This window comes from Equus quagga, chromosome 9 (genome assembly GCF_021613505.1).
Source record: "Equus quagga isolate Etosha38 chromosome 9, UCLA_HA_Equagga_1.0, whole genome shotgun sequence".
NCBI classification, from domain to species: Eukaryota; Metazoa; Chordata; class Mammalia; order Perissodactyla; family Equidae; genus Equus; species Equus quagga.
The window spans coordinates 19905752-19925493 of NC_060275.1; the positions used below are offsets into that span (position 1 = coordinate 19905752).

The 19742-nt window shown below is 35.3% G+C and overlaps 1 protein-coding gene across 3 annotated transcripts in view; it reads right to left on the reverse strand.

Moving 5' to 3' along the window:
• WDR7 (WD repeat domain 7) overlaps window positions 1-19742 on the reverse strand; it is a 355196-nt gene that overhangs the window by 305908 nt on the left and 29546 nt on the right. For 2 of the 3 annotated variants that reach the window (XM_046671782.1, XM_046671779.1), the window contains exons 5-13: window positions 19440-19518; window positions 15891-16065; window positions 13169-13245; window positions 11929-12048; window positions 8602-8747; window positions 7908-8010; window positions 5789-5930; window positions 5300-5548; window positions 4336-4556 (exon numbers count right to left, since the gene is read on the reverse strand). In XM_046671782.1, coding sequence (XP_046527738.1) covers window positions 4336-4556; window positions 5300-5548; window positions 5789-5930; window positions 7908-8010; window positions 8602-8747; window positions 11929-12048; window positions 13169-13245; window positions 15891-16065; window positions 19440-19518 — 1312 coding nt within the window. The remainder of the gene's footprint in view (window positions 1-4335; window positions 4557-5299; window positions 5549-5788; window positions 5931-7907; window positions 8011-8601; window positions 8748-11928; window positions 12049-13168; window positions 13246-15890; window positions 16066-19439; window positions 19519-19742) is intronic. The other variant, XM_046671781.1, reaches the window with a different exon arrangement.

The following is a 19742-nucleotide window of genomic DNA, read 5'->3' on the forward strand; positions in this document are numbered from 1 at the left end:
TGTATGCTTTATATGTATATACAGTACACAGATATGCATCTTTCATACGCATATGGAGCACATGTATATGTGTCGTCCATATATATATATAGTACATTTTATCAAGAAACCAAACCACAAAAAGAAAAAAACCTCAAACTGAATTTTTTTCCTCTACATTCCACAATCTTAAGAAAAAAACAGAAATAGCCAATAACCTAATACTAGAGATCTCAAAACTACAAGTTCCAGCACTCTTCACGAAGTCAATATACATACAAATCTTAGGATTTTTTGAGAAGTTTACCAAGCTCCTTGTTCCTCTGAGTATCTATGACATGTCTCTGCCCTTATCCTGGTACCGAAGCATTCTGTTAATATCTCTCCTTTATCATTTACACTCGGCCTTGTAGGAGACTCATTTAAATACTTGCCTGCTCTTCCTCCTAAAACGTAAGCTTATACTTCTTGGAACACTGAAATACATTACTTAGCAGATAGTATCTCTGGCCTCAACAAACCTTCTGAACTGTTCTCAATAACCCTTTGGCATGACACAGTCCTAAATTACTTCAACATTTCATATCTCAAAGGATATCTTCAGGAAAATTTTTAACTTTCTTACTACATTTTAATTCTTTAAAATAATCTGCATTATATAAAAGCTAAATCTCAGTTAACCAGACTATTCAGTGAATCAAACTCAACTTCAAAGCACTTTGCCTAAATGGATTTTTACTATTTTGGGGAAAAAAATTAAAATGCCTCTAAAAAATGAAAAAAACAAAAACCTTTAACATAAAATAAAAATAAAATCTATTCAATTTAGGTACTCTATATTTAGCAATATTTATCATCTATGAACATGTCAAATTTTTTAAATAATTAAAACTCCCATTAATAAAAGAATAGAGAAATAGTTTATTAAAAATAAAATATATAGAGCCACTGAGTCTGGCACTAAGTTAATGTTAATCTATAGCAAGAATTTGGAAAGATTTCAGGTAGAAAGATGTGTTAAAAAGAAACAACGGCCCAAAATGGAGTCACTTGTGCTAAGCAAACCAAGACTTAATACCTGACCTAAGTGCAGTTACAACCTTCCCCAGGAATACAGTATTAACTGGTCAGTGCGCAATACTCTGGTCAGCATCAATGAGGTAATCCCTTCCATCCTCCAAAGGAAGAGGAGGTAACCTGCCACATGGACTCCTTCTGCCCCCATTGGTAGGTTACCCAAGCATAAAATAATCTTTTTTGTTAAAAATCTTTCCCTTTCTGTAGCCCTTTTGAGCTCCTACCTACTTCCTACATGGGATGAATCATTCAGTAAAGCCAAGTAGATCTTTAAAATTTACTCAGTCGAATTTTTTTAATTTAACAGATGCTAAAATAGCACAAAAATGAAGGAGTGGGGAAAGAAAGAATGACAAAGAAACACCCAGATGGTAGAAAGCTAAGTACATCTTATTTGTCTACTGAGACATGCATACAAAGTTGTGAAAGAGTGTACAGTCGGTCCTCAGAGCTCATCTCCAGCTGCGGCATCTTTTCCACCCAGCAGACAGGAGTTCATTGTTTCTTCACTGTCTACTCAAGCTAGGAGACAAACTGATTTTGCTTAGTACTTTTTCTTAACAACCTCCTATATTTCAGTAAACATGAAATGACTACAAAATAAGAAAGGAAAAAATCATCAACCTTATACATTCTTTATTATAATTTAAGTAATTGTTAAAACACAACTAACATTACTCTGTTTGAGTATATCTTTTCCTGAAAAAAAAATGCAGTAAGTCAAAACTTAACTTCTGAATCTACCTAAGATAAAAACCAAAACTCTAGCCAAAAAAGCAGATGAAATTCTTTCAGTATGTATCTTTAATCATTAGGTTTAGTAAGTATTTATAATCTTCCAACCACCAGATCACAACTTTAAAATAAAAATATTTTATGCTAAAAGAAAATGAATGACACTGGATCAATTTATAAGAGGGACAATTCAAGCACTAGAACAAGCATATGGTGCCATTAACTTTAATCTCAGCAAAACAGTCATCTGCCAAACATTCAGCAAACATCAAATTCTTAGCCTTTTATTAATCAGTTTGGCTCTTGGATCTTCAAACACATTAGCTGATGTACCTAAAAATGAACAGGTTATTAACAAGGCAGTCATTATTTACTTGTTAAATTATCACAAACCTAAACGTGAATTTCTTTGTCTTAATCAGTACTTTTGAATGTCAATTGAAAACAAGAAAAATCTCCATTGTTGAGCCTCTAATAAGTAAATTATAAGTCATACATTATTTTCCAAGTTCTGGACTTCCTTGTCTGTGTCTCTCTTCTTTACATTCCCCAGGCAACTAGCACCTTTTGGCCTGCCCCTAGTCTAGTAAGGAGCCCATTCTCTATCTAGTTGCATATATGTCTATGAGGCAGTTTTTTAATCAATACAAATTATTTTTAAACGCAATCAGTCAAAAACTTTTTATTAAATATTCACTTGAAATTCTTTAAAAAGAAACCAGAAAATGCTCTCATACAAACATATAAGCTACAAAACGTATATATTAACATCGTTCAAAAAGAAAACATGGCCTTAATGTAAACCACGCCAAACTTTCCTTTTACTCATATTTGTAACTTAAAAAATATATTACTCTAATATTTTAAAAGTTTTATTCTTATAAAACCAAAAATCAGCCAAATCAGAAATGGTTGTTCTAAACTAGTCAAAAATAATCAATTTCAGAATAAAAAAATTAGATATTTCACCAAATTTTTGAAAATTCTCATGTTTCACTATGGGGCATAACTACCGTAAAATGAAGTTCAGGACGGGGTTGTAACAGTGTTGTAACTTATGAGTGCAATTACGATGATACCTATTTCACTAAAATAAACATAAAATTGTTATTTAAATAAACACGTAGCAATTTTTCGCAGAGATGAAGATAAGAAACTAATAACCAAATAGGAAAGAAAGGAAAAGGCAGGAATAAAAAAAGAAGTAAGAGAATGATTAAGAACCTGAATTTTCAAATCTGGCAAAAAAAACAAAAAGAGAGACAGTGGTACTAGGACTTCCTACACCACCACCAATATCAAATCAAATAAAATCTAGCACTGGCAGAACATGGAAATAAAACACGTTATCAGGAAGATTAAGTAAGGAAGCAGAAAGGCCAAGGAAAATTACTTGGGTTTTGAAATGAGACACCTTGTGAACATGGTATCAGATATACGAGTAAAGTGTTTTCCATTTCAGTAAGGCCATAACTGGTCACAATGAATGGGTCATGAGAAACATGAATGTGCATGCAAGAAGATAGTGTGTTTGTGTACACACATCCGTGTGTGAATGTTGGGGAATGGTTGATTATGCACACAAAGGCGGCTAATCACATGAACAAGTTCACGATTAACAAACAGTGAAAGAAATTATGAGCCCATTATTTACTAGTCCTAAGCCCTCCTAAAATCTCATATTTCTAAAATTATTAAGCGTTTTACTTGACATCATGGCCTGCCTTTCACACGTCACTAAGAAATGAACCTGCTTCCACAAAGGTATGTACAAAATTTTCCAAAGTCATTATCAGTGACTGTTATACTTTCCCTTGTCACAATAATTGTTTATTTAAAGACACTCTATTTACATGTATTCTACCTTTACCAAAGTAAATGTTCACTATCTTTTTGCTCAGATGGAGCTGAAAATAATGAGATTGTAGAATGCCTCTGGAGATGTTTAAACTATTTTAAAACAAAATTGAAACTTCCATAAACATATTCTAAACTGCTACTATGTTTCAGGGACAAGCCATGCTATTTAGGAGATAATAAAAGGAAAAAACACTATGTGCATCTTTTATTTCTTTGTGCCAAACAGGAAATAATCATAACTTTACCTAAATATTATATGTCACCATTATTTAGTTTTTTTGTTTTGGTTTTTTGAGGAAGATTAGCCCTGAGCTAACATCCACCACCAATCCTCTTCTTTTTGCTGAGGAAGATTGGCCCTGAGCTAACATTTGTGCCTATCTTCCTCTATTTTATATGTGGGAATGCCTGAAGAAGTGCATAGGTCTGCTCCTGGGATCCAAACCGGCACACAATGGGCTGCCGAATCAGAGCACTCGAACTTAACCGCTAAGCCACTGGGCTGATCCTATTTAGTGTTAAAATTGAAAAGGTTTAGTTTATTGTCTTGTCACAGTTCTTTTGTCACAGTTTAATTCTCTTGTCAGAGTTTCTTTAAATTACTCTAGATTCCATTTATATTAAGCCTGAGAGCAACATAATTCAGCTCTACTATACCGAAATAATACTTTATGATCAACTTACACTACAGTTTTCAGGTGGAACTAGAAGTTGAGTAATCTCACCACCATGCACACAGAAGATATGTTTCATTTCTCCGGAAAATATGTCCCAAATTATGACTGAAAAATCCACACCTCCAGATATCAGATATCTTTGATCATAACGAGCTGAGACCTGATGAGGATATAGCAAACATGTGACCTTGTTCCGATGACCACGAAGTGTTCTGTGAGGTGGCCAACCTGTGAATGAGGTTTTGGATTTAAAATGGGAATATTAAGGTCTTATAAAGTTCAACAAATAAAAGTAAACATGAATTATCAGAATAGCTATAAATTTTATTATAGAAAAGAGTTCTAATTTTATCCTATAGAACTGCTCTGTCCAATACAGTAGCTACCAGCCACGAGAGACTTTTGAGCACTTGACATGTGGTTTAGCACATTTCAAAGACTTAGAAAAGACTTAGCACAAAAAAATCATACAAAACATCTCATTAGGAATTTTTATACTGATTACAAGTTGAAATGAAAACAGTTTTGCTATATCAAGTTAAATAAAATATATTATTAAAATTAATTTCACCTGCTTCATTCTTATTTTTTTAATATGGCTATTAGAAAGTCACATATATTGTTACATATATATATTTCCACTGGACAGCACTGTTCTAAAAGATTACCAATATTACTGATAATAAGGTAATTATTTAGTAAACTATAGAGATAACTAATAATAAATGGAACTATGAACATATATCAAAGATAAAACTGGACATTTCTGTATGTATAGTCATTACATGGTATTTATTCCAATAATAGCCACTAAGTATTTTATTGTCTGCACATTCAATTCTATCAACTACATAGCATACTAATAACTATATTGACTCATCATTTGCTAAAAACATTGAGTGTGCTCATTGTCAATATTATGGTTACAGATCTCTCGGAACACTTTAGACATTGGTAGATCTCAAGTATACCTCTTCGGAGCATGTGTTCCCCTTGTAGCAGCTGTACTATGGCTGTCTGTGTGGCAGGTACAATAATGATGCTTCCATCTTCACGGCCACAAACAAGCCGTCCATGTGCTGGTATGTACACACTTGCAGTTACTTTAAGAGGTTCTTTACTATTGGGAATCACACTCAGTTGATCTATAATTCCAGCAGGACAGGGATTCAGTTTATCAAATGCCTCTTGCAAACTAATAGAAGTAGTCATTTCCAGCCCTGTGGAGGTTTTGTTTTGTATGAAAGAAAAACATTTGTGCATGTCAGAAAAAAAATTAAACATATTAAAATAAACGTGTTTATAGTTGATTCAGTAATATACCAAAGAATGATAATTGTCATCAACTATAATTCTAAGATGAAAATGACATGTACATTATAAACTTGTTATTCAGTGGTTGGTATTTAGGTTGTTAAATTAAAAGAATTAAGAAATTGCTGCACATAATTTACTATTACCTTCTTCACCTTCCTGCTTATTAGGTGTGTCCGATATGTTCCAAATATTCAATCTCCCAGATGAATCACCCTGAATTAACAGTTTATGGAAGTATTCCCTCCCTCCATAGAAGAACCGAGTGACAGGAGGACAAATTAGCAACTGCCAAAAAAAAGAAATTGTTCAAATTTCTTTAGCTATCTTTTTAATCAAAATAGTTCACACATTAACATTTTTTCAGACAAGGATGTTAGTTAAGTACTTTGCCTCAGTACCAGAATTTAAAAAAATGTTTATAGCATGAGTATTCAACAGTATTTTAATATAATTTTGTAGCACTAAGGTACATATCAACTAATACTCAAATCCAGTGTAACACAAACATTCAAAGAAATGAAAGCTACATTTACAGTCTTTCTCTAGAATTAGCATTTATATTCTTTTTCTCTGCTTTATAAAAACCGATTACTCACATAACAATGCAACTTATTTGTCTGTTATTAAATAATAATACAAAGATATACCACTCTTTACCAAAAAGAAAGGTCTCCACTTATAAGGTCAAAAGGGAAGAATTCACTAATCGTAGCCTTTTGCCATTCCTGATTAATCACTAAGAATAGCAGCAAAATTACACCAGCTTGGACAACTAGAGGACTCCATTTTTTAATTAGTATATTTTTCACCTAACAGCATGACATTTTCCTTGGTCACATTTACATAATTAATATGAACCTCACCTGATATGTTAGCTATAAACTACAGGAACAAAAAACCATTGTTATGGTCTTGTGAATATTTTCACTTTTAAAACAAATTAGTTTTCTGCTAAGAACTTGTGCTTTCAGTGAGATCACTTATTTGAAAATACTGAATAGTGGTGGACTCCTAAAACTAAAGTTTAGATTATTAATTCACAAATACTTGAAAATTAAACCATAGAATCTTATCCTGAAAAGCAGTAAAAAGTAGGCTTCAGTTTTGACAATCATAGTTAACATAGTTACCATATTTGATATTAGCTGTTTCCTAAAGAGCAGAGAAACTATATATAATAAGCATAATCAATTATTTGATTTAACTTAAAGTCTGAAAATTACTAAAAGTTTTAATTGATAAACAACATGCTTAACAAGGAAAACTTACTACAGTAGCTGGAATAACCAACATTCCATATTTCAATGTGTATCTCACACCACATAATACATATATTTTAATTTAAAATGTATTGGTTGCTGATATTTAAAGAAATAGGATATGTATTTGTTTTGTTTTACATTTTTTTTTACACAAGTCATTATTCCTTAGTTTAACTGGAAGTGACCATCTAGTTTGAACAGCAAGAAGTAGGAGTTTAAGTTAAGAGAATAAAGGACAGATTATAGAGGCTCTCCATTGTACACAGATGTATAAATTCTGTATATTCAAAATATTCATGGAAAAAAACAATTCCTTTCCCCTTACCATCGCTCCACATAAACATGGAACACAGTGATCAGAATAAAAAGCTGTGTAAACCCAGAATATAAGTCAAGGAAACTATTTCCAAAACCAAAGCTTCTTTCCTAAAGCTCAAAGAATACAGAATTGAAAACCCAGTATTAAGTGCTGTTGCATTTCAACTTTAACCTGATATTAAGCAGGTTTTTAAAAATCCTAATAAACTTTTTATAGCAAAAAAACTTCTTGCCTAATGATTTAAATCACTACAGGATTTGGGGGAGATACTGCAATGCCTTAAGTAATGAATTATTATTAGTCAGCATTAGTACATGATTATCTTTGCTCTTCTAAAATTACATCTGTCTATGTTTACAACTGCATGAGAGTACAAAATAAATTTACACCATCTATATGAATTTTAACAAAAAGTCATTTCCACTATGTAATCACAATAAGATCATTTGTGCTCTGAGAGAAAAGTGTATGCTATAGTATAGGCATACTACATGTTTAAGACATGCAAATTTTAAAGTTGTGTTTATTCGTGACTATGTCAAAATGTTTTACAACACCTAATACAGTGCCTTGAATTGTACTAATCTTTCAAATAGTTATCTACCAAAAGACACTAATAAATATAGTGGTGAAAATTTTCACTGTAACTACCAATTATAAATGATACCTAAAGAATTTTACCTCTTTATCTGTTCGATTCAAAAGACTATGTTGTACAGGAGGAATTAAATTTTCAACTGCTTTCCCCACATCGCTGCGGAATGAATCACTAGCTGGAAGGCAACTGAAAATGAGAAAAATACAACATTCAATTCAATTAAAATACAGTCATGCGCCACACAATGGCATTTTGGTCAATGACAGACTGCATGTATGACAATGGTCCATGAGTATATATATATATAGACAATATAACATGAGTATCATACAGCCTAGGTGTGCAGCAGGCTATACCATCTAGGTTTGTGTAAGTACACTCTATGATGTATGCATGACGAAATTACCTAATGACACATTTCTCAGAAAGTACCCCAGTTGTTAAGCAACATCTGACAGTACTGACATTAAATATTATATCACACAATATGATGAGGTTTTTTTGACAATGAACAAAATATGGATTTTTAAATTATAGTTAATTTAATATAGGCACTAAAAAATTAATGTTATTAAAATATCTTACTTCAAATAAAAATCCACTTAATTTTTGTACTTATAAGTTAAACTGTAATTACAAATCTAACTTAATAAGTTCTTAAGTTTTTTACCTAAATTAAATATTTATACTTTATACATTTTCATACTTTCAGGTTATATCCCAAATTCGGAATCCTTTGCTTTTGATTAAAGTCCTAATTTAGTATTGATTGAATACCTGGCAGGTAGTTTATAAATATAACTTTGCCCATTTTCAGTCCAAATGATTACTTTATCTGCGGATACAAAGTCACCTCCAGTCCATGCCTGTCCATTTTCACTCGGACCTGAACACAACAGGGAATAGTCTCCAGCATCAAATACCTACAAGAAATAAGAAATTCACAATATAGTCCATGGTAGTGTCCTTTAAGTAAGATACAGCCACATTTCAACCAAAAAAAGCCAAAAACTTCTGGAAATATATTTAATAAACTCAGGACTTTAAAGTTGGCTACCTCAGTTAAAGACATTTTGTCAGTGATCACTGGGGCACAGGCACCTTCCAAGGGAAAACACAACTAGGTCCCCAGCTGCGTGCAGCCTCCAGTGGTCAGGCAGTGACCATGACAAGCGGAGCAGGGGTGCTCCTCTACACAGGGAGAGGAATTCCTAGCCTTTCTTATCTAAAGGGAGAGTGCTGCAACAAAGAATGACAAGTTACAGGGAGCCAACCTCTAGAAGGCATGGTTATGACCCCTGTTTTATTTCTATGCCCAGTAACAATGTTTCTAACAATAAACTCTGACACCAGAATGTCTCTTTGTTATAGAGGAATTAACTTACTTTACCTTATTTCATCAATGTACTAAAATACTGTAAATAGGAACTTAGACTCAGTTTTATTATTTAATAATTCTCACATATAAAAGTCAAGTCCCTAAAATTTCATCAGCCACACAGGCTGCTGACCTTCTGGGACCTTACACTTCTAAGGCACACCAAAGTTTACAACATACCTTTACAATCATTATCTCGTATGAATCACTGCAGGTGGCTGGCAGGCAAGTATTGCTAACCCATTTTATATATAGAAAACCGACACAAATAAGGGTTACATCATGCTCAAGGTCATATGTCCAGTAAGTGATAAAGCTCGGACTACAAATCCTGATCTTATAATGTCTAGCAGAATTTTTCTATCACTTTCAATATTTGATAAAAGTGCACTCTATATTGCCAGAAAATTTCCCTAGAAGGAATGAGTAATTCAATGGCCAAGAGTTTTTATTCTACTTTTCTTTAAAGAAAACACAATGAAGTTGTTTGTACAGAGCACTGAAATTAGAACAAATCCTAGCTTTTTTACTATGACTTGCTACAATATTTATCATATATAACATTAGCACTACAAGAATAGCCAAGACAAGTCCAAGAAAGAATGAAGGGAGACCAGCCCTCCAGCCCCATTATCTATTAATACAAATTATAAAGCTATAGAAAATAAAGAAATACAATATTAATGCATAAACGGACAAATCAACAAGTCCAGAAACAGATTCCCATAATACAGGAATATGGTATATTAGAAAGGCACAATTGAAAAATGAATTATCCAACAAACGGCATCAGGAACTGGAGGGGTCAATCTGGAATAAAAATAAAATTGGATCTACATCTCACAGTTTATACAGAATAAATTCCAGATTAAAGATTCAAAAGTATATAAGGTAAAATTATACAAACATTAGGAAAAAATAAAAGATTTTAAAAAAAATCTCAGCTGTGGTGAGCATTTTAGAACACGTCACAAATTGTTTTAGAAACCATAAAATAAAAGATGTCCATTTAACCATTTTAAAATTGAAAACTTCTTTCTGACAATAAATATCTGAAAAAGTCATTCTGGTGAGTTGTAGTACTATTTCAGAGTTGCTTTAACATGCATTGCTCTGATTAATGAAGCTGAGCATCTTTCTACACATTTATTGGCCATCTGGCTTTCCTCTTTTATGAAATGTTTTTGTCCATCTTCCTATGGGTTGTCTGTGTTTTTCTTCTTGATTTGTGGGAGTTGGTTTTTTATAAATACTAGATGAGTGCCTCATCATATGTATATCACTACCATCTCTCGCTCTGTGGGTTGCCTCTCATTCTTGTGTGTGCATTTAAGAAAAGGACCACCGCTAGCTTTTCCTCTCTAATCTTATTCCAAAGCAGTGGCAATGGCAAGGATGCGGTGAAGATGCTGCTGCCCTAGTCATGCCTTTTCCTACACTGCCCCGTCCCTCTGAAGGAGTAGAGTGTGGTGGTAATGAGAGTGGTTGCCACAGTCAGACTGCCCGAGCTTTACTCCAGCAACTCCACTACCACTTGTATAATCTTAGTCAAGTTATTTATCCCCCCAATGCCTCAGTTGCCTTATCTGCAAAATGGGGAAAGGAACAATTCCTACTGTGGTAGGCAGCCTCTAAGATTGCCCCACTGATCCCTGACTCCTGGTATTCACACCCTATAATGCTCTCCCTTGAGCATAGGCTGGATTTTGTGACTGTTTCTAGACAACAAAATATGGCAGAGGTGACGAGATCTCAGTTCCAGGATTAGATAGATCTTGGTTACATCTTCTCTTGCTCGCTTACTGAGAGAAGAGAACTCCCATGCTGTGAGTTGCTCTATGCAGAGGTCCACACGGCAAGGAACTAATGTCTCCAGCCAACAGCCAAGAGGACCTGTGGCCTGCCAACCAACCACCAAGTAAGCAAGCTTGGAAGAAGATCCAACCCCCATTGAACCTTACGATGAGACTGTAATCCCAGCCAACACGTTGACTGCAGCCTGTGAGAGACCCTGAGCCAGAAGGACCCAGCTAAGCCATGCCCAGATCCCTGACCTACAGATGGGGTGTTGATACATGTGTCAGATGGGTGATGATATGTTTGTTGTTTGCAACTGCTAAGTTTTGGAGTAATCTGTTATGCAGGATTAGATAACTAACACAATTCCCCTTAGAGAGTTATGAAGATTAAAAGAAATAATACATGGAAAGCTTTGAAAAATACGCTAGGCATAGAGCAAGTGGTCAAAACATGGTGGCTCTTCTTCTATTACGGAAATATTAAAGTCTGACAACATGGAAGTAACATACTCCTTCCACCACTAGCTCTGAAGGAATGGAGGAAGACCTTCCCAACACCAGGAACTCAGAACAGAGTGGCAATTGGGAATAATAACAACCTACAAAGATACGTCAACCTGCAGAAAACTCACCACCACTGCTTACGCTGTACTGACAAGATAATGACTGAAATAGTAGCAAAAGGTAGAAATGAAGATCAGTAGAATAACAGTCATTAACTGAATCATTCTATAAACCAAAAGAAAAAAGACAACTACATATAGCCAAATCTCAACACCTCAAAGTATGATATCAGAATCACACATGAATTCCGAATGGTTAAAATATTCTTGTACCAAGCTCTTCCTTACAATTATCTTCGGAAGCCTCATAAACCAACATCTTGAAGGGTAAAAATACAGCTTCTTACTTTTGTAGTTATCTTACCCTCCAATATTTGGAGCACACAACCAAAAGTGACCTTTGTGTGAATGCACAAAAAGAGATGCTTTGGCAATTCTGACAATAAATTGGTTTGGATTCCTCCTCAAATATTGGCTCAGTATCCTGAAAAGAGAAAGAAAAACTTTAGGAATGGCTTGGCTGTCAATTAATATTATCACATAATGATAAAGAAAATAAATGAAACAAAGACATCACTTGATATGTTCATCATGTTAACCCCTCACGTGAGAACCAAGGTATAAACTCTGAAAACATCTGGCCACTACATCTTTGCTACAAAGCTCCTTAACGTTAAAATACTGATGAGAATCAGACTGTCACCAATCTGGTGACAACAGATGAGAAAAGTTTGAGTAAATGCGAATTTTCATAGTTATACTTGCTTTTGGGTTTAAAAAGAAAAAAACTGACCAATCCCTCTCCTTTCCCCCAGATTCAACGTTTAAAAATTTCCCAGCTGAAGAGATTTGCATCAATATTGTCAGAAAAATTGACCTGCCTTTCTTACTGACAAAAAGTAACAAGGAACTCAAGCCCAAAGAACAGAGAGAGAAGACTAAAATTGGCCTTATATAGTTTTTGCGGTGGTTTGCTTTATTTTTTCTCTCAAGCAAACTATCTCTTAACATTAAACAGAGGCAGCTGAGGAAAGTCCCACCTCTTCCATGTTTCTCTACTTTATATCCTGTGAAACATGTTTCGCTATTTCATATCCTTGGTAGAGCAGATGTCTACCATCAAAAATGAAAAAAATAAAGCACTTACAGACACAGTATACCAGGGGATCTTCTAGACTATACCAATAAGGCTATCAAAAGGGAAAAGCTTTTTCCTTCCCCTTCAAGAAAAAAAAGAAGGGGCATGGGCGTTATAAAATTGGGGGTGGGGGGGGGGGGGGGGGGGGGGGTGGTTGTGTGCGTGCGCGCGTGTGGAAGATTGGCCCTGAGCCAACATCTGTTGCCGATCCTCCTCTTTTTGCTTAAGGAACATTGTCACTGAGCTAACATCTGTGTCAATCCTCCTCTATTTTATTTGGGATGCTACTATAGCATGGCCTGACAAGTGGCGCTACGTCCGCACCCAGGATCTGAACCTGTGAACCCCAGGCCACTGAAACGGAGTGTGCACAAACCCAACAACTCCACGACCAGGCCAGCCCCTAAAATTTAAGACTTCATAAGAAGAAAAACAGAGAAATCACTTCCAGTCTCATTTGTCTCACCTGCATGCCACTTACTTCAGAGGTAACAATCCACACCTTCAAGATGCCTGTCACTGAAAGTGCCACCACAGTGTCCTCTAAGTCGAGAATGAACAAGAAGTCAAGGTTACAAACACAATATGCTTTCTTTCTAAACAGTAACATGGTTCGCTTTAATGAAATTGAATAACAGTATGTTTTACAACTGGCATAAAAACACAACTCAATATTTCATGAAATAACAGAAACCAGATTTTGAAACATAATAAAGATGACCAAAAATTTGGAATGCAAAGAAAAGTTGTTTCTAGCTACTTGAACTTACTTTTTTTATTTCTAATCAACAAGTTTTTAATAATTTCAAATGTTCTTGATCATTATGTTAACAAAGAACTTTTATTCTTCAAAATTCACAACTTTTAATTTTTTATCATGGATGAGCACACCCAATTCATTTCTTCACGGCATGCATTTCCCTCTTTCCCACCTACCTTATCTGCCTTCTAGACATTTTATTGCACACTGGACTCTTCATAGATTGTGATCAAGAGAAAGATGCAATATAAAACCTAAATTCATAAGCTTCCAGTAAGGGAGCAGTCGCAGCTCCACAGTAATATAGGTGAACTCTGAGAGGAGGGACATGAGAAAGCAGTCTAACGCAGGCTCCAGAGTGAGAAGGGTGTGTGCTAAGATCACATTTTCCTCACTAATGAACCATGAACTGCGGATAACTTAACTTAGCTATCTTAAATTCAATTTGCTTATCTGTAAGCAAATATAAATGAATAGCAACAGTACCTACCTTCTGGGTTGTTATAAGAATTAAGACACACCACAGGTATAGCATTCGACATATCAATAAAGACGAGTTATTACTCTTATTAAAAAGATTTGTTTGCTATCTTTAAGTAAAAACCTTGTTGTATTACATAGTTCCCCAGGCAATGTAAGGCACTGGAATGCACTGATTACAATTCCATGATCCTGCACAGAGAAGTTATAACAACTGCTCATAAACTGTCAATTACAATAAAAATTTAAAAATATCAATACATCTAAAATTTTCAAATAGCCACAGACTAGAATATGGTAAATGCAGATTAAAAATTGTATACATTTACAACATTATATACTGATAACATTTAGAATTGTATGCAAAGCACAAAAGTTTTCATCAAAGTTATACTCTATGCTGTTCAGACCAGTGTGTACATGTATATCTCATAAATGGAAATAGTGTGAAAATTCAAAATGAGCAAACTGCTTTCACAAATGTAGTCCTTTTTTTCAACAAAATATTGATTATAATTAAGATTAAAGGTGAACATGCTGATAATGATTCCCTATTGCCTGGAAATTAAAGTTGTGTCTCATTTCACTGTTATGCTCAGGAATAAAGCAGTAATTCTCTATTATGCATGAAAACCCTCTCCTTGAGAAAGTCCCACATTAAAGAAGCCTGCTTAATTTTATTTCACCAAACATCTCCTAACTATATTTGACGATAGAAACCTTCTTTTTCACTAATACCATTACAAACTTCAGAACCAATGCTCTGAACAGAGAACAGCCCTGTGGAAATGCTGCAAGTCCATCCACCCTACTTCCACAGTCACTGCTTTAGTTCAAATCTGCACCACTCTCAGCTAGGCTATTAAAATAATCTCCAAACTTGCTTTGCTCCCATCTAAACCTTTCTCAACAATGCCACCAAAGTGATGTTTAAAACCTAAGTCCCTTCAAGCATTTCTACCAGTGACAGCCCATCATCTACAGTAGGGACCAGCCAACTACAGCTCATCAATCAAATCCAGCCCACTGGCTGTTTTTTACAAATAAAGTTTTATTAGAACACAGACAGGCTCATTTATTTTGCATTGCCTATGGCTGCTTTTGTGCTATGTCAGCAGAGTTGAGTAGTTGAAACACAGACTGTACGGCCTGCAAAGCCTTTATGGTACAGGTCTACCAACCCTGATCTACAGGATGAAATCCAAGTTCCCCAGCTGGCACACAAGGCCCTTCATGATCTGTCCCCTGCCAACTTTGCCAACGTCATATGTTCCTAATTCCTTCCCTCAAACTATTTGGCCCTGAAAACAGGTATTTTAGTTTCCCCTTACATACCTAGACTAGTATTAATGCTTTACCTCCTGTGTACAAACCATTTTCTTGGCCAGAAACATCCTGATCCCTATGTCTGCCAAACGAATTCCTCCTCACTTTTCAAATCCTAGATTTTGTCTAATCTGGGCAGCCTTCCAACTTGTCCTCAAGCCCCTTTACTGTATTCGTTAATTCCAGCCTCTCTCTACTTCTCTACCTTGTTACACTTTACATCCTGAACTGCCATTTGTTTACATATGATGCTCCCTTTTTAGAATTCGAGTTCTTTCAGTAGTTCAATCTTCTGAAGATAGCAGGCACTCAATAAATATTTGTTGAATGGCTGTTGAGTAAAAAGCTATGTGCTGATTTCCAGAAAATCACCCACATACTCTAAGACTGCCAAAAGCTAGTGATCTATTCCGTGGAATGGAGATAATGTAACATGTTAAATCGTAATTCAATCAAAGATTCCTTTATGAAGGTAGCAACAGACCATAAATTATTAGAATAGTTATTTCTTAAATAGAAGAATATAACCAAATATATTAACATATGATACATTATAGAACTCTACAGCAAACTAACCATTAAGTCATGGTGCAGCAGTTCCTAAAGGGCACCACACACTGACCTTGTGTTCGGTGGGATCGAATAATGCTCATGGAGCTAATCCAGTCTGGAGATATCTTTGAGACTAAGGAGTATAACACCTCAAGGCTGGTGGCATCCACAACAAGGATTTCAGGATAATGGCCATAGCATAAAAGCCTTCCTTCTCTCTGGTTTCCAACAGAGAACTGGTAGAACTAAAAGGAAAAAAGATTTTTAAATGTTCTCCTTTACTTTAGATACTTGATTTGCATGCATTCATCAAGCTTATTATGATGCTCAATTTCTTCAATAATATTTTCAGACATGTACTATATGGTACCTATTATATATGTCTATGTATACACATAAACACACATCAAGTTACATTAATATTTCAAAATATCTAACAAAAATTATTCTTTTCTTAACATCTTACCCTCCCTTTTGAACTACTTTGGAGCAGAATTCCTAATTCTTTTTTATCCTCCTGGAACATCTAAAACTGGACCGTTGAATGAATTAATAAGACACCCGAATAAAATCAGCTTCACAAATCAAAGCAAAGGTTACTCAAGTGGGTCACAAAAATAATATGAATTTTAGATGAATGGGAACAGGTCAGTATAGGCTTATAATTACTAGTTATGACCAAATAAAATTTAGAAGTAAAGATGATTGCTATTCAAACACATTATAATCAGAAGTAAATTCTGATTAATCTAAGTGTGTTATTTGAGACTAGAGTATGAGACAACTATTTAAACCATCCTTATAGTGCACATTTAGACTTTGTGGGAAAAAGGGGAAGAACCAATACAATCAGGTACTACCCGGTACTCATGCCACAAATAACTAAGAGGATAAGATGGGTTTCCATCAACCAAAGAGTAAAGGAAGAATAACTATCAAAACAAGACCAACAATTTACCAAAGCACCTGTCTTCCAAAAACATAAGTGACTTTCTTAGTGGGATGATTCTTCTAGAGGATTTTTAGAAGGCGATGAAATCCAACACCCAGACTACTACTTCCCAAGGGATTGGACCTTATCTGAATCATGTGAGGGCAAGCTAGATACAGCACAAAGGGCAATGCTGTAACTACTCCTCAACTGGGGAAATAACTAAGAAACCTGGCTCCAGTCTGCTCCCACACTCCTCAGTCCTGTTCTTACAGCTCAACACTGTATGTGATGGAAGACAATCTTTTCTCAACTATGGAGTACCCTGTATAAGAAGGAATACAACTTCTTAAACATAAGCATTGATTATGCAGAGCATTTACTAAGTACAAGGTAGCACCAATAAAACTCCAAAAGAGGGAGGATCTACTAAAATGCAGATACCACAGATTGCAGAGGGTAGATCCAAAAAACACAACACACAACCTGGAGGTCTCAGGGATTGCCAGACACTCATAACGTGACACAGGTCGCCTTGACTCATACAAGGGAGGAATGTGTCAAGGAGTAAAAGATGGGTGCAGAGAAGCAAACTTCATCAACATTCATCAGACACCAGCCAGGAAAGATGTGTGCATGGCAGTCACTAGAGAAAAGCTCTCTCCTGAGGGCAGGGCTACTTCATTAGACCTGCCTGACTACACGCCTCTCACTGTTGCTTTAAAGTTATACTCCCAAATGATGTTCTGCTTTAGCTTCTAAGACACTTTGATAACGGCAAAAAAGGTATCCTGAATGGAGAAATAAGTTTCCCAAATATTAAAAAGAGATGCCCTCATGTAATAATTTAGTAAGTTGGCATTTCCTTGTGATTTCACTTAAGTGCCAATGTCACCAAGGTTTATGATTTCTGTGTATATTAAAAAACAACCTGCTTCTGGACGTGAGAGGCTGAGGATCACACAAAGAACGACTGTCACACATTAGTGCATCTACCAAAAAGTATCTTCTGATTAGAGATGGCTGCCAATCTAAATGCAGAAGGCCTAATACAGGATCTGATAAATAGTAGGCACTGAAAATATGTTGAATAAATAAAGATAATTTTTCCTAAAATATAAACCAAAAGTTTTTAAATCATAAAATTATACATTGGTCAAAATACTTATATGCAATGAGTTCGAGACATTTATATATAATTTTTCAATTAAAATAAATTGTAAAGTCAAAGACTCTACATAATTTTATTAGTTCTTTTCTCCTTATAAACCTGGATGATTCTTCATATGATAAAAAATAAATAATATATGCCCTTTAAACAGAAAGCATACACCCTAACAGCATTAAAGAAGTTATTTTTAAAAGGCCTTTGCCAGGGCAAGAAATAATCACTAAAGACCTATATCACACTAAATACCACCGCCCCGCAAACATTTTTCATTGTTTTCCTAATTTGTGTTAGCACGGAAGGTTTTCTTCCTCAACAAATGATTTTATTTGTTCTAAGGGAGGCAGCATGACATAACGGAAAGAACACAGTCCCTAGAGTCAGATAAACCTGATTGGGGATCCTGGCGCCATGAATGACTCACTGAGAGACGGGGGCAAGTCATTTAATCACTCTGGGTATCAGCTTCCCTATATGTAAAATGATAGACTCCTATTTAATTTGTAAGGATGTGGGGAGGACTAAATGAAATAACATATTAAAAATGCCTATACAGGGGCCAGCCCCGTGGCCAAGTGGTTAAGTTCGCACGCTCCGCTGCGGCGGCCCAGGATTTCGCTGGTTCAGATCCTGGCCAAGGACATGGCACCGCTCGTCAGGCCACATTGAGGCGGCGTCCCATATGTCACAACTAGAAGGACCTGCAACTAAGATATACAACTATGTACCAGGGGAGATTTGGGGAGATAAAGCAGAAAAAAAAAAAAAAAAGATTGGCCACAGTTGTTAGCTCAGGTGCCAATCTTTGGAAAATAAAAAAAATGCCTATAGAATATTTGCTCAATAAATATGAGTTCTCTTCTCTTCCCTCTCCTTCCCCATTGAGAACACAAATCATATTTTCTATATACTTGGTAATTTTCCCCAACACTCAACACAGTGAATGATGAGTAAACTGAAGCACAAAGAACTTGACAATTATGAAAGAGTAAGAAAGAATACCAAGAATGTAAGTAAGAAACTATAAATTCCTATGTAAGCCAGGCATATGAATTGGTCAGTTCTTCTACAGAGTTGGAAAGTCAAAAAATGTACCAAAAAACCAAGCGTGCAAGCAATAAAAAGGGCATGATCCAAAAAAGTGGACTGTGCCAATCACAAATGGAATCACAAAGGCTTTAGCAAAAGAGAATTCCATTACTTAGGACCTAGAGCACTTACCCAACTAGTACAAGGGCTCTCACTTGGGTAAGCAAGATAGCCAGAAACAGCAGAAGCAGCAATGGCAACTGTCTTACCCTACATCTTTCCCCATTAGTCTCCTCTACTGTATTATCCTCCTCTAGTATACCATCTTATTAGGAATGCTTTTACTACTCCAATTCTAGTCTTCTTGGCCTATTACCCCTTCCAGCCCAATTTTCATCTAAAAATATAGGCTCAATGTTTAAAAACATTTTTTAATTGTTAATCTGTAATAAATTGTGCAGACTTGGACAGTTACAGAAATAGATACTAACCTGTATGCCAGTATGAGTGCAGGCCAACTTTGTAAATTCAATACATCTGCCATCATTCACATCCCAGAGGCACATTTCTCTATAAAACAAAATAATAGCTAACTTTAAATCTGATTTTTAAAAGCGCTGTTTAATTTTGTCACAGTGATTTAAAATTAATCTTCCATTAAAACTATGTATTTCATAAAAAGTAGTATATAGTCATTATTGCTGTTTGTCAAAAATGCCGGTCCTCCTACCCACCATCCTAAACAACCCTCCAACCTGCCCACCCCTCCTCGATCCACAGTCTTTCTGGGCACA